Source organism: Perissodus microlepis, chromosome 18 (genome assembly GCF_051167445.1).
Source record: "Perissodus microlepis isolate ML-2025 ecotype Zambia chromosome 18, ASM5116744v1, whole genome shotgun sequence".
Taxonomy (NCBI): Eukaryota; Metazoa; Chordata; class Actinopteri; order Cichliformes; family Cichlidae; genus Perissodus; species Perissodus microlepis.
In genome coordinates, this window is record NC_140478.1 from 10,634,814 (window position 1) to 10,649,811 (window position 14,998).

The 14,998-nt window shown below is 43.5% G+C and overlaps 1 protein-coding gene across 1 annotated transcript in view; it reads left to right on the forward strand.

Annotated features, from left to right (window-relative positions):
- ephb3a (eph receptor B3a) overlaps positions 1-14,463 on the forward strand; it is a 37,564-nt gene extending 23,101 nt beyond the window's left edge. The window contains exons 10-15 of the mRNA XM_084911643.1: positions 769-891; positions 1,555-1,802; positions 6,407-6,622; positions 6,901-7,050; positions 9,514-9,707; positions 12,700-14,463. Coding sequence (XP_084767769.1) covers positions 769-891; positions 1,555-1,802; positions 6,407-6,622; positions 6,901-7,050; positions 9,514-9,707; positions 12,700-12,811 — 1,043 coding nt within the window. The 3' untranslated portion in view covers positions 12,812-14,463. The remainder of the gene's footprint in view (positions 1-768; positions 892-1,554; positions 1,803-6,406; positions 6,623-6,900; positions 7,051-9,513; positions 9,708-12,699) is intronic.
- The last annotated feature ends 535 nt before the right edge of the window (positions 14,464-14,998 follow it).

The window sequence follows — 14,998 nt, forward strand, 5'->3', positions numbered from 1 at the left end:
ATGAGTGGAGGAAAACAGGATAAAAGACACGCTGTGGAAGAGAGCCAGAGATGAATAACAGCTAATTATTAAATGCTGAGTGGTGGATGCGGTGGTGGTGGCTCTGCCTCCCAATCTTCTTTTAAATACCGTAGGAACCACAAGCAAACCTTCAGTCTGAGAGAGAAGTGCTCTCAGGATGCAACTATAAGGTCTCTGAAAATAACATGTGGTGTGATTATTAAAACCTTGTATGTGTCGAGAAGGAAATTACACGATTAGGCCTTAAATTTTGACCTGATCCTGGGATTAACTCACATGTGGGCAGATGCCTACGATTTCCTACATCAGTGTAAATGTTCATGTAGGAATTAAGTGGATTTTTCCGTGTTTTATATCTTATGTTCTGTTTTTGTATGTTAGAAATCTTCTCACTGTAGCCATATTTCGATTCACTTATTAAATATGTGGCCACTCTGTGCATTAGATGAAAAGTCGGACCGATCTTTAGGATTAGGATTTATCCTTTTCATTACATGAATGTCTCTGCTGAATCTCATAGCAGTTCGCCACAAAGTTGTTGAGATAAATCAGTGTGGATTCATCGTCTGGCTTTGCTATCTGTGGATCAAACACAGCATAGCTAGGAACATGTCTTATTTATACTGCAGCATTGATTTCACTCATATTATTCAGCAGTTGCCGTATTTAAAGCTTTGCTTTGAACAGATGAACTCATATGAACGACATTAAAGATGCAGATTTTTTCCATTTTTCTCTATTTTTTAGTTTCTCCGGGGGTCAAAGTGTACATCGACCCTTTCACCTACGAGGACCCCAATGACGCAGTCCACGAGTTTGCCAAAGAAATAGACATCTCCTGTGTAAAAATAGAAGAAGTCATCGGCGCAGGTAAAGAACCCTGCTGTTTTTCGTCCAAGTGGACAGAATAATTTACCTTTATTAAACATTTATTTGAGCAAGAGTATGCCATCAAGGCCGGGCTCTGCTCTGTTAGAGAGTCCTCTGTGGGAGAGCAAGGTTAGGATTCAGAGCGCACATGAGTGCTGTGGGTGGGAAGGACTTCTCTGTAGCTCTCCGCCCCTCCTTCCTTTATTTCTTTCTTTCTTGTCTTTCCAGCAGCATGTTGTGTCCTAACTTCACCTCAAATGACAGTCTGCTCCCGCTCGTTCAACCTTCCTGTCTTCTCTGTCTTTCCTTCCCTTGTAAACATTCGTACTCAGGCACCAAATGCAAAACCCTCAAGTACCTCGCCCACCCTCTGTTTCCCTGCACCCCTCCCAGGTTGCACACTCGATCTATACCAGTCACTCCCTCTCTCCCCAACATCTTCGACCCCTGACCCCACTAGCGATTTCTAATTCTCTCCCACAGTCGAAGTCGGCCCTCAACTCACTCCCGAGTCCGACCAGTAACGCTTCCTCTCCCCGCACTCTCCCTGACGCTCTCTTTCCCGCCACCCCTCCTCCCCGTTCATTCCTCTGCTCACTCAACCCCTGCCCACCTCCATCACCCCCCACCCCTCCTCTCGCCACCTCGTTCTCCTCGCTCCAGGTGAATTTGGCGAGGTGTGCCGCGGGCGTCTCAAGCAGGCCGGGCGCAGGGAGATGGTGGTGGCGATCAAGACGCTGAAAGCCGGCTACACCGAGCGCCAGAGGCGGGACTTCCTCGCCGAGGCCTCCATCATGGGTCAGTTCGACCACCCCAACGTGATCCGTCTGGAGGGCGTCCTGACGCGAAGCTGCCCCGTCCTCATCATCACCGAATTCATGGAGAACGGAGCGCTCGATTCCTTCCTCAGGGTAAGCTTGGCGGGAGGCGTGCGCCGCCCAACACCTCTGACAGAAAAAAGATTGCTTTCTGTTTGCATCAAAGCTGAGAGGAACACACACACACACAGTCATTCACGATACCTCTGGGTTATCAGAATGTTTTACTCTCTGTAAAACACCCCGAGGCTCTTTACTTGCTGAGTGATAGAGATTAAATGCGCAATATAACGCCTGGAGACAAGCATAGTGTCTCTGCTTGACGTGACTGAGTGATGCTGACAGGCTTTTCCCGTGCACAAACTCCTGGTGGAAAACTGTCACACACGCAGACCTTTGGATAGGTTTGCTTCAGTGTATTAGAGAGTCTTTGTACCACCGCAGAATACATTAGTGATCAGAGTTTTCGGTTCAGACCACCTACACAAAACGCTGAACAAAGGCAGGATGAGAAATGAGGTGTCACAAGGTACATTTCCAGCTGCGTGGGGACTATTACATGTCATTTACATCCAATAAAATGTGTTTTCTTGCGTGGCTGTACTGTGAAGAAGACTACTGCAGCTTTTTGACTAAATGACGATTCTTCATGCTTGTGATGAATAAATGCTCTGATGCTGGTATTAATAGCAGTTTTCGGGGGATATTGTTAATGATACTGAAGAAAGGCGACACTGACCAGCTTGTCGAGCTGGTTTCGGTGGGTTTGATGCCTGGTGTGATTCCACGTTTTTCGTGAATGTCGGTTCTCTCTTAAAGAGAATTCGTCACGCAGTTTAAAAAAGTACTGAGCAAAAGTATTGCTCAGTACTTTGTTGAAGCTGCTCAAGGCCACTCTTGGCTGTGTGCTCAGGGTTGTTCTTGTGTTGGAACATGAATCTAAGATCCAGAGCGCTCTGGAGCAGGTTATCATCTAGGCTGCACATCTCTGCATTCATCTTACCCTTGATCCTAACAAGTTTGCCACTTCCTGCTTCTGAAAACTATCCCTACAGCATGACGCTGCCGCCACCATGCTTCACTGTAGGGATGGTATTAGCCAGGTGATGCTTAGTTTCCTCCAGATGTGATGCTTGGCATTCAGGCCAGGGGTTCGATGTTTGATTCATCAGACCAGAGTATTTTGATTCTCATGGTCTTAAAGCCCTTCGGGTAACCTTCAGTCTCGCCACTCTACCAAACAGGCCTGATTGGTGAAGTGCTGCAGAAAAGGTCCTTCTACCCCAATCGCTCGGACTAGTCAAGTGGCCAGATCTAGGAAGAATTTCTAACTTCTCAATACTTATCAATGCAGTACTTTTAATACTTATGTACATGTTAATATTTTTGAATTTCAAACAAAATAAAATCATCAAAAATTTCACTTTTTTCAGTTTTCAGGATGTTAATTGTCAAGCACAATTTGATCTCCTTTTAAAAACCTTTCTCAATTCAAACCCTTTTGGATTTTAAAGTGCTAATATATTTGTTTTAAAAAGAAGCAGTTTGACGTGGTCCTCTCTGACTCTGTGAAAGATCTATCGGAGTTTACAAGGATTCATTAATTACCTGAAAACCAGCTGATTTATCAGCAATAAGAATAATAGCTGCAGCTCCACACGAGAGCCCTCACTTCCTTTTCTCGATCAGCGGGTAATTAATCAGTTTTGATAATTATTTGTCGAGATGGAATAAATGATAAATATTCATCAGTCGTAGCTTCTGATATTTAATCACTCAAAATCTGTTTGCCCTTTTTTTTGTTCCTTTTTTACGTTTAGTCGCTGTGTAACTCATTAATTACATTTATAAATGTTGTCTGAATAAGTAGCTTTACAGAAACTGCTGACATGAGGGGCAAGTTTACCGTCGTATTGGTGGTGAACGGCTGGCTCTAGTTGATTTCCACGCTTTTCTCCAACCAGACTTATTCATCTGAACTTAATATGCTTGGTGACACTTTAACGGTTCTGTGGGTTACTGAGCTCAGCTAACCTCGGCAGTGCCAAAAATTAGCGAGCGGGGGCTAGCTGGTTTATATTTTGATACAGGGAAGGGGGCATTGGGCGGTGACAGCCACACTCCAATATGATTGTGACACCACGAATGCTATCAGACTAGAGTGCTGTTAAGCTTGCATTACCCAACATCTAGATCGGACTGATAACACTGATATGATATAATATGCTGATTTTAGATTGTAAATCTACTAATATATGATGCTGTGTTATTATATATAAAGCATTTCAGCAGGGTATCAGTGATTAAACTCCTGTCCAGCTGCCACATTAAACCGATGTGCACATTAATGAGTCAATAATTTAGGCAAATCATTAAAATACTTTAGATTTACTTTGTGCAGCAGCACTTTTTAAGTACATGAACCTGAAAATAGTGACAAATATCTTCTAAACCTCTTGATGCACGCTCAATCATCCAGGAAAGTAAATCTCCAAAAAGTTGATTCTGTTCATCTGGACGTAGCGTTTTGTGGGAGAAACATTTCGTCACTCATCCGAGTGACTTCTTCAGTCTCAGCTGACTGCAGGTTTCCTCAATCTTATAAACAGTACATTTGCATAATGACTGAAACCAGCCCACTGAAGGAACAATGGGCTGGGAGGTCAGTTCCTTAATCTTAATTATGCAAATTCTCATGAGCATTGATCAACAACCACTGACCAAAACACACTGATCAATGGCCATGAGTACCATTCACAGAGAGTTGGGGAATTAAGGAACTGACCTCCCAGCCCATTGTTCCTCAGCAGGCTGTTTATAAGATTGGGGAAACCTGCAGTCAGCTGAGACTGAAGAAGTCACTCGGATGAGTGACGAAACGTTTCTCCCACAAAACGCTACGTCCAGATGAACAGAATCAACTTTTTCTTCTGTCTTCTAAACCTGTTCTTTACAGTCTGTTTTCATAATCAAAGGCTCTGATTTCTTTTCTTTCTCTCAGTTGCTCAGTTAAAATAACATTTGTTGGTTCTTATCTTAGTTGTCAAGTAATCATCTGTATCATTACTGCGGACGATTTCAGATGTTTTTATGTATCAAATCTTTGGGTTTTAGGATATATGTTTTTATTGTATTTCGTCATTTTTATTCGTTTGTCAATCATCAAGTCAACTCGCCATCTGCTTTCTAAGCATTTTGGACACTTTCACAATTTTCAAGTTAATTTTCAATTTATAAATAATGAACTGATAACGCCAACACTCATTATTTGCAGCTCCACATCTGATAGTGCAGCCTGAGCTTTTTTTTTCCCTCCTTCTCACCCACTCCTCTCAGCCAGCTGTCCTACAGATAACAGAAAAAGTGCCTGCTCTGTGCTCTCCTCACCCCCGCTCTCCCGCCAGTGTCACACTGCCTGTGACTCAGAGGAACTCAGAGTCCTGCTCTAACAAGGAAACTATTGAGTTAATGCACACACACACACGTGCACGCACACATGCACAAACTGTCCAAGCGTGTCACCCGCAGTGGAGCTTCAGACTCCCCCCAGACATGTGGACATATGCACATGTAGAAAACTTTATAGAAACACAGAAATAACACACATGCACTCATGCCACCGTGGCTTTGAAGGCCTGCTATGAATCACGGCTGTTTACACATCCATCCATCCCGGCTTGTTTGCCTGTCAGACTTCATTGGAGTGTGCAGACTACAAGGCAGGATGTTTATGGGTTTGCGATGGCACGTCCTGTGTTCTTTGCTTTCTCATCGCGGAGCCAAAGAAGGAATTGATTATGTTGGAAAAAAAATTCTTATTTTCCCCACCCCTGTGACTCCCTTCGCTCGGATTAGATATTCAGGTCATGAGAGAAAACCTCCCACCGTAGCTTCGTTCAATTTTGCAGAAATTTCAGATCATTTTTTAACTGGTTAATTGATTAGTTTTAGTTCAGCTCCCACACATCAGGGTACACGCGCCTTCGCGAGTCAGGAGCGCTGATTTATTGCGATCTCGAGTATGTGACACGCGTCACAAATGCGGAGAATTGTAAATTAAACCCTGAAAGCCCTCGTCTAAGATTACTTTCATGCTTCTCAAATGTTGCACGAGAGGGCAAATCTCTGCTTCTCGAGGACTTTGCCATTTTTACAAATGATCTTTGAGCAACATGACATATTGATTTTGTTGACAGGCTGATTTTATTCTCATGTCAACAGGAAGAAGATAAAGCAAAGCCATGTTCAGCCTTTAACTGCTACTAGTTTGTCAGTCAGTGAATGAGGGGAAAATACCTGCAGTGGTCTGGTTTTGATTGCAGTGTTTTGGCTCCCATTATTATATTGTTTTGTTGAGTCAATGGCGAGCCATACCAGCTTTAGTACGACAGTAAAGACTCTAATTAATCAGCTAATTGGACAGCATGCATGAAAAGGTCAGCTGTCAGTGACTGTCAGCAGGAGCCATGAAGCACTATGACAGATGTCATGTTTACGTGGCCTCGGTGACTGATCTCCTGCCTCTGGTTCTCCTCTTATCTCCCATATTCGCCCCTATCATCTGTTTCAACACATCTTTTCTCTTTCTCATTTTCCACTCCCTGTTCATTAACCGCCTCCTCTGCTGCACCCTCCCCGCTTCTCCCGCTCTATCTCTGACTGTGTGTATGTGTGGGTTTTTTTCCCCTCGCTTGCAGCTGAACGACGGGCGCTTCACAATGACACAGCTGGTCGGGATGCTGCGCGGCATCGCTGCAGGCATGAAGTACTTGTCAGACATGAACTATGTTCACCGAGACCTCGCCGCCCGAAATATCCTGGTCAACAGCAACTTGGTCTGCAAGGTCTCCGACTTTGGCCTGTCGCGCTTTCTGGACGACACCTCCGCTGACCCAACTTACACAAGCTCTCTGGTTGGTGAAATACTCGTGAATGTGTGTGCCGCTGTGCGTTTGTGTACACTGTGCTTGTTTAATTCGATCCCCCCTCACTTGTTTCACATGTACACATAAATGCATGTGTGACTGTTCACGTGTGCCAATATTTACGTTGGCGCGCGACACCATCTGTGAAATTTGCATTTGCTGTTTGTTTTTTTTTTGCATTTGTGTGCTGCTGCTTGTGCCTGCGCTTATAGGATTGGAGTATCTTTCAGAGTGCTGATACCATCCCCCTCTGTCTGTGTGTGCAGGGCGGTAAGATTCCCATTCGGTGGACAGCACCAGAGGCCATTGCCTTCAGGAAGTTCACCTCTGCCAGTGACGTATGGAGCTACGGCATCGTCATGTGGGAGGTGGTCTCCTATGGAGAGCGGCCATACTGGGACATGAGCAACCAGGATGTAAGTCAGCACAAGAGTCTCACGAGAAAACGTATATCTATAGCCTGAAAGCTCATGGAAGGAGTTTCATGTCTAAGTTTAGGGCCGGCTGAGAGTTTCTCCGGGCTGCTGTGGCTTTGATTTCCAGCGTGACATGTTGGACTCGGGCCTGTTCTGCTGTCTTTATCTCCTCACTGCAGATGCTGGTTGCAGCTGCGTGCCTATGTTCTAGTTTTTACCACCTTATTTACGGCCCTGGCCTGCCCACCCCCCTACAAATCCATACTGCAAAGCCTCCCTCCTCACACTCACAAAGGCATACTCAGGATTGGCTTTTTCTCTCCTTCTTCTTTACGTGCGTTGGTACCTGTAGGCTATCTGCACTGCACAGACATTGTAACTGCAGCAGTGAGCTCGAAGGAAAGAAAAAATAAATCTCTTGGTTCCTCCTCCCTGAACAAAGTACTGAAGCAATGTGTACACCTCCACTTCACTCTCTGAGGAATATCTGCTCTGTACTGAGCTTCAAAAAAGCGACTTATAACGCTGATACCAATAAAGCAAAGGAGAAAAAAAGGATCAGAAATGAAAAATGGCAGTAATGTATGTATAACTTTCACAACAGAACCCACATGCAGTAATGAAAGCTTCAAAGTAGAAGCCCACTATTGTTCCCAATAGCCTTTGTGCCACAGTCATCGCTCAATAAGCAACAGAGTCAACAAATACGAGATATAAACAGAAGTACTCGCAGACTAGAAGCACGACATAAAAATCAAAGAACAAGCGGCGGGAGACGAGAAGCACTGCAGAAATGTTTTATTGTTCCCAAATGGCATTTTTTTATTGTTGTGGGGAGTTAAAACCCATACGCAGCTTACGGAGGCAAATGCAGTTGCTAGGCGAACTCGCATCCGTGAGCCGACGTGTTCTTCCTCCAGTTTATTGTTTCTCCCATCAATCATGCCAGTTCTGAAGTGACAAATTTGAGAATATTGTTTTTATAGTTTTGTTAAGACGCTGAAAGAAAGATTGGAATGTGTGACAGCACGAGCTGAGGAACTGTCTAATGTAGGAGATAATACAGGAACTGCCGATTATTCTCACACCACAACAACAAAGGCCAAACAGAATGAGCATAATACGAATGATTCAGAGCCAAATGGTAACACTCTGTAGAGGCGCCACATGAAATTTGCCTAAATCCTTATGCACAGTCTTCTGGGTTGATATTTATTTAGCATAGCAAATTTCAAATGTAATCGTCATTTGAATGTGTTTGTGGCGGACATGATTATGGACCAGAGTGAGACAGGTTTACAATTATCAGAAAGCTTACCATAAAATGTGTCCAAATATATCGGTGTTCTTTCTCTTCAAAGGATGAAATTTAATGATTTCAGAGACCCCTCAATTTTATCCCTTAATGCAATCATTTCTGAAAACTCTAAGATAGGTTTCCATTAAAATTTCTTACAAGTATACAAAGGATGAAGAGTAATAGCTGAAACAAGTTTCAGATTTCTTTAGCAAATGATCAGAAACTTGCAAAACAAATGGTATTCTCTTAAAATGCTAACAGCCTAAACATTTTAAACATTATTATGGTGTATTCTTTCAGTTATCTCTTGTAGTACACTTCTGCATAGTACAAAGAACTTTTTGCATAGTACGTGAACAGGGTAGTGTTGTTTCAAATCCAAAGACGGCTAATAATGCGCTTGTTGAAAATGGCGATTGCAGCTAATGACCATTATCAACATTAGCTGCTTCATTTTGCAGAACTTTATAACTCGTCAAGCCTCCGACCCTTTTTTACATCAAAGACTTCATCAAGATACTTCAGCATCCACAAACATCAAATCATGCCACAAGAATAATATTAATACCTGACAAAAACAAAAACAAACCAATGTTAGCTAGCTTGCTAGCTAGCGTTGGCACTAACTAGCTAGCTAACTTTAGCGATGTCGGTGTACCCTCCCACTGGCTGAAAACTGGTTGATGGTCACATTTCTCCTACCTTGGAGACAGCTTGGCAAGCACTGAGGATGAAACATGTTCACACCTTAGTTTTTTACACCATCTTACAGTTGTAATAAAACCCTTGTCAGTGTTGACATCAAATATACTATATTATTGCTTTTATATTATTGCTTTTAGCTTCATTCAGTATTTAGTGGAGACTCAAACAAAATTACCTTACAGATACAAATTTTTGTGACCATTAAGTTACGTGCACAGTTAAAATTATTTAAGTGCCAGACTTAGACAGACAATTCCAGTATAAACTTTTCTCGACTTAGAGCTGAGTGATTGAAGCGACTACCAATGAGAGTGCAGCATACTGGATATTGTAAATAAATGAGAGGATTACCATTCATCAGTCAGGAGTAAACTGTCAGCTTCAAAGTGATGCACAACAAGTGAAACACTCCCTGTGTGGACAAGCCTGTTGTTAAGATTGACTTCCTTTGCCTTCAGGTGATGACAGCAGTAGAGCAGGACTACCGGCTGCCCCCACCCATGGACTGTCCCATGGTGCTGCACCAGCTGATGTTGGAGTGCTGGATGAAGGAGAGAAACCTGAGGCCCAAATTCTCCCGAATTGTCAGCACTTTGGACAAGCTGCTTCGCAACGCCGCAAGCCTCAAGGTGGTGACCAGCACCTACTCAGGGTGAGTCTACAGTTAGGTCCGTGATTTGTTGCAGTGGAATATATTAAGGCAAACAGTCAATTCATCTTGGTTTGATTTGTCCAAAGATTATTTTTTTCAGAACTGTGCAGGTTGTTTTAGATTTTTCCCTTACAAAGTTTAATCTGGCCTTTTGTTTCTTGTGTGTAACCAGTGGTTTGCACTTTGTGAATCCTCTATAGTGATTGAAAAAACTAGTTCAAGGTTGTTGTTTTTTTTCCTTTTTTCTTTTTGATTTGTTTAGATGTTTTGAAGATATTTCTGTTAACCATGTAAATAACTCTGCGATCATCCACTTTAGTTCACTTTTGGTCTTGCTGAGCTGACCAGTCTCTTCTTTTCTTTTTAAGAAAGTACCAGATTGTTTTTTCAGTGAACTGATGGCTTCCCTCTCTTCCCTCCTAATGAACTTTGTTTATTATGTTTTCTTCATTTACCGTGAAATAACAAGGAGGGAACCGGTCTCACCTGCCTATTAAAACTGATTGCCAGTCAAATGTCCAATTAAAAATGTGGGGCTGTGTATAAAAATGGCTGCAATTCCTGAACAGTTCATTCAAATATTTAGTAAAAACCTCTTGAATTAAATCTGAAAGTTTGCTCTTCAAATCTAACTGTATATGCAGGATAAATTTAAAGTAGATGTCCATGTGACATGTCAGAGTCGGGCTGATTTCTGTATGGTTTTTCTGTCGGTTATAGGAAGACAAGTAAGTTCGGTTAAATTTTCTCTTCCATCCAGAGATGTCATAGATCTGTTATAATCACAGATTTTGATTACCTTGTTGGAAGGCTGGAGGTTTCAGACAATTTCCCACCACCCAGCAAGCACTTTGAGACAGTTTTCTCTTTTTCTAGCTAAAGATCAATGTTGAAGTTGAAGTTAATGTTAAAGTAGATGAAGAGAAGCTGCAAAGTGGATGTAGAGTGTTGCTTTTAGAAAAGTGTTGCGTCTCAGTCCTTTATGGAAAGAGCAAAGCGCTTCATTGTGACCACCTTGGCAAGTTTGCCGCGAGATTTAGCAACTCTTCAGAGAAACTCGCTGAATTTACTTTTCTTGGTAGCTGCTACAGAAAAAATAAATAAAATATCAGTGGGTTTCCATGCACAGGAAGTTCTAAACGAGTGTTTGGGGCTGCAAATTTAGAATCCAGCTCGTGTCCGTTTTGAGGATTCCCGGGTCACAGCAGCAGCAGCCAGAGTTTACAGTAAATGCAGAAGCATGGACTCTAATTAGAAATAATACCAGCTGTGTTGTGGCAGACTTGGCACCTGATGTATAACCGAGGCATAAAATGCTTTTGAGGTCTTTCTGCAATAAGAGCAGAAATAGTGCAAACACAAGGAAGCAGTGATGCAATTCCTTCTCTTTCACCTTGTGCGAAATTGTCCTCTGTATTGCATATGACGGCTGTGAAGTGCAGGATGAAGACTGGTGCAGGGACGAGCAGCGCCGCGCCTCTGGGTTGTGGGAAAGAGATGTCACAGTAAAGAAAATTATGGCTGGCCTAAGGAAAGGCACAACAGGGTTCATGCTTGTTGGCTTCGGTTTTGTTTTATGCTTTTGGGGGACTTGGAGGATGCCTCTTTGAGCTGAAGGCCTTTGCGAGCAGACAGCGGACTGCTCCTTTTCCCTGACATTTCCCGTGGACGTGTAAAAACTCGTAGGCGCCCGTCTTCGATTTCGAGCTTGTTCTCACTGTTGAATTTTAATGATTAGTACTTCTTTTAAGACATACCAGATCCCTACATCTTAACCGATGCGTAACAAAACGAGCACACGTCCTCGAGCCCCTGCCTCTGACGTCGGCGATGGCACCCTGTTTCAGAGTCACATGAGGCAGAAATTGTACGCAGAGGATCCGGGTCTGATGCCAGCTTCTTGGCTCACAGTTTCACTCTAACACTGAGCCCCAAGGGCGATTCTTATGCCAGGATTTGGGCTCGGCGAAGCTAATTGTGTGTGGAAATGTAATGGCTGACCTCAGTTTAATTCCCCCTATACTTGGCTGGATGCTGGAATGTAGGTGATAGGACAGACAGCAGCCAGAGCTGCTGATGTGGAAAAGCAGGAGGTGATGAAGTGTGAGTAATAAGGGAGATTGAGGAGAAGCTAAAAGAGAGGAATGTGTTTAATTAGGTTGCTAATGAGCTTTTTAATGCATCAGGGGAGGGTGCACCCAATGCTGTGATGAGCAAATAGGAAGGCAATGGGTGTGTGTGTGTGTGTGTGTGCGTGCGTGTGTGCGTGTGTGTGTGTGTGTGTGTGTGTGTATGCTTGTTGTGCTGTTGTTGTGTTCCGATGACATGCCAATGATTAATTTATGGCCTCATCTGTATGCAGCAGCTAGAGATAGATGGAGAAGGAGCAGGAGGAAGAGGAGGAGAGGGAACGGATCATGTTGTCAGAGCATGATTTAGAGAGCGTCTCGCGTGTTTGCGCGTGCGCGCGCGAGCCGTCGGAACGCTCGCTGCTGCTCACCTGCCATTGGCTGCTCAGTGATGTCTGGGCAGATAACGGAGGGAGAGAGAGGATATGAGATGCGGCGCTATCTGTGGAGTATCTTGTGCCACGAGGGCCTTAAAAACAAGGACACTGGCCGAGGAACAAAGGACACTCGGAGGCTCGCGGGGCTTTTTCCAAGATAGCCGAGAAATGTGTTGAACTTTTATTAAAACTGGAAATGCGATGAATAGATTCAGGCTTGGCATTTGAGTTGGATGCTGTTTATAGCAGACGAATCTCCGGATCAGCAATTTTGAGCTCATTCTCCTGGCGCTGTATTTTTTCATTGTCCATAACCAGGAGATTTAAGTGTATAGACTCTGCAGAATTTAGCTACGCTTGACACCAAGATGGATTAGGCCTTTATCCACCTTCAGCGAGAGCACTTAGTGGCGCGATAATGAGTTGCACCTTTTGTTTAAAGTGGCCGTGAACTTGGCGCTGACCTGTGTGGCTTTGTGTTGGCAGGGACCTGCTGCGGCTGGGAGGAACGCTGCCGGGACACAACAGGAAGAGCCCGGACAACAGTCAGGAAATCATTCGGCAACAGATGAGCCAAACTCTCCCGATCAGGGTGTGAGCTGGAAGGACTAGCTAAAAACTACCTAAAAACTCTTGAGACGAAGAGCTGATGTAAAATAAATTTAAAAAAAGAAGAAGAAGTAAATGAAAAGGATGGAAGCTCCGGCGACACAGCGAAAGAGGACCATTCTGGAGATTTCTTTCCCACTGGAGACTCAGTGTCTGTTTAAAGAGAACTCTCCATTCCAGTGTGTGTGTTCATTACTTGACACTTGTGGATTTGTGACTATTGACATAAAGCCAGACTCCTTATTGCTCCCTCTCAGGTTGTGTTTGCATGTCTGCATGTGTTTTCTGCTGGTTGGGGAATCAGTCTTTTCCTTCTCTTCACCCTCCGACTGAGGACAGGGCGGGCAATTTCACGCAGATGATGCAACAGTGCCAAGATAAAGCAATCGTTTGCTTAAAACCAGCTCAAAGACAGCTGTGGACCATCTCTCCAATCAGCGATTCCTTTTCTTTTTAAAAGAAAAAAAAAACCCAACCAAATATGTTCATTCATTTTGCGAATTTTATTATTCTTATTTTTTTCTGGAAACAAGAAAAAAAGAACTACACACTTTTCATCCGCTTCCTCTTAAAAACCGTCTTCCGTGTGTAACGGGAGACGTTACAAAACCTGTACAAAGCATCCGAGTCTTCACACCGTCTCTCTCTCGGTCCGAGGGGAGGCGTAGCTGACACTGTGCGGGACACGTCATGTGCATGCCAAAGTGGAAACGTCTTCACGAGAAAAGGATGAATAACGGTCCTCCTTAACTGTTGCTTTGTCGGCATCTTGCTGGATGGGCTTTAACGTCCACGTTTTTTCTTAATCTTGTTTGACTCACGGACGCATTGTTTTGAATGCTAACTTATTATCTGGCGAAGAGGTGATTCCTACCTGGACTTACCTTTTTTTTTTTTTAATCACTTGCTTTCTGACATAAACAAAGCAGACAGACATGAATGGGTGAATTAGGAATCAATAGTTCTGCTTACACAGAGTACATTACCTTTAAACCCACTGAGCAGACATGTTCAAGGGCCTGTCTTTTAATTTTTTTTGGTTGTTGTTGGATTTGGGGTTTTTTTTTCCTCAAATTAAAAGCGCCTGTGGTAATGCTGTGTTGTACATTAAACTCTGGTGTTGCAGGTCAGTGTGAATCTAAAAGGTCGTTATCCAGATGATAGCTTGGTGACCTTAATAGCGAACAGACCTACAAACACGGATGTAAAATCGACCGCTCGCTGGTTCATCTCTCCTCACGTGTTTTCTCCAGCACGCCGGCTCTCAGCGCAGTTTCCTATTAAAACGACTGCCTGTATATAACACTATATTTGTATTAGACCAACCTGCTCGGCATTTACAACTATCTGACCTGACTTTGGCCTCTCTATGACCCTCGTTTATATGCTTGTTTGTTTAATGTTGAGGAGCAGACAAATAGAGGAAAATTACAGTTAAATGGTCATTAAATATCTGAAACTATATGTCACGCTGAAAGAAAATGTGTCTGTTAGGACAGACTCTTTTTTTTTTTCCTGTGCAAGTAAAGGTGTATTAGATTGTAAAGAAGAAAAAAATTTGCCAGAAAAACTAGAACAAAAATAAGCATTTCTCTTTCAGTATTTTTACGATAATCATATGCAAATAAATTATTAAATGGATCTCTGGTATTCTCTTTGATTTCTCCGTGGGTTCACTAGGCCGAAATTCCCGGCCTCCTCTCATCCAGCCGTGGGATGAAACTAGACGAGAAGCGAGCGTGTTTTACCTCCTCGGTCAGAATATCACAGCGGCTTTGGATGAACTCATTAAGATTTAAGATTAATCAAAGCCCCGTCCGCACAGCTCGCCAATTAGCGAGACCACAGGACTATTCTGGGGATTTTGCAGTCTCTGTTGCTGCTGGAGAGGCTTCAAGGAGGCAAAGTTAATCTGGCTTCACACCAAATGTCAGCGTTATTTGGCTTTAATCTGTCTGCCAGGACACAAACCGGGTCCCTGCGTACCGCCGCGGTTGAGTGAAGCTGTCACCCACTGTTTTTATTGACTGAGAGGAAGCTCGACCGTCGGGGGGTTCATACTTAACCATCTCTGACTCACAGCTCAGGCTGCTGCTGTATGATCAGCCACCAAAGGGAAGACTGCTGCCGTGTTCTCCACATGTTCTCTAATCATCTCTGCAGCTCCCACAGGATG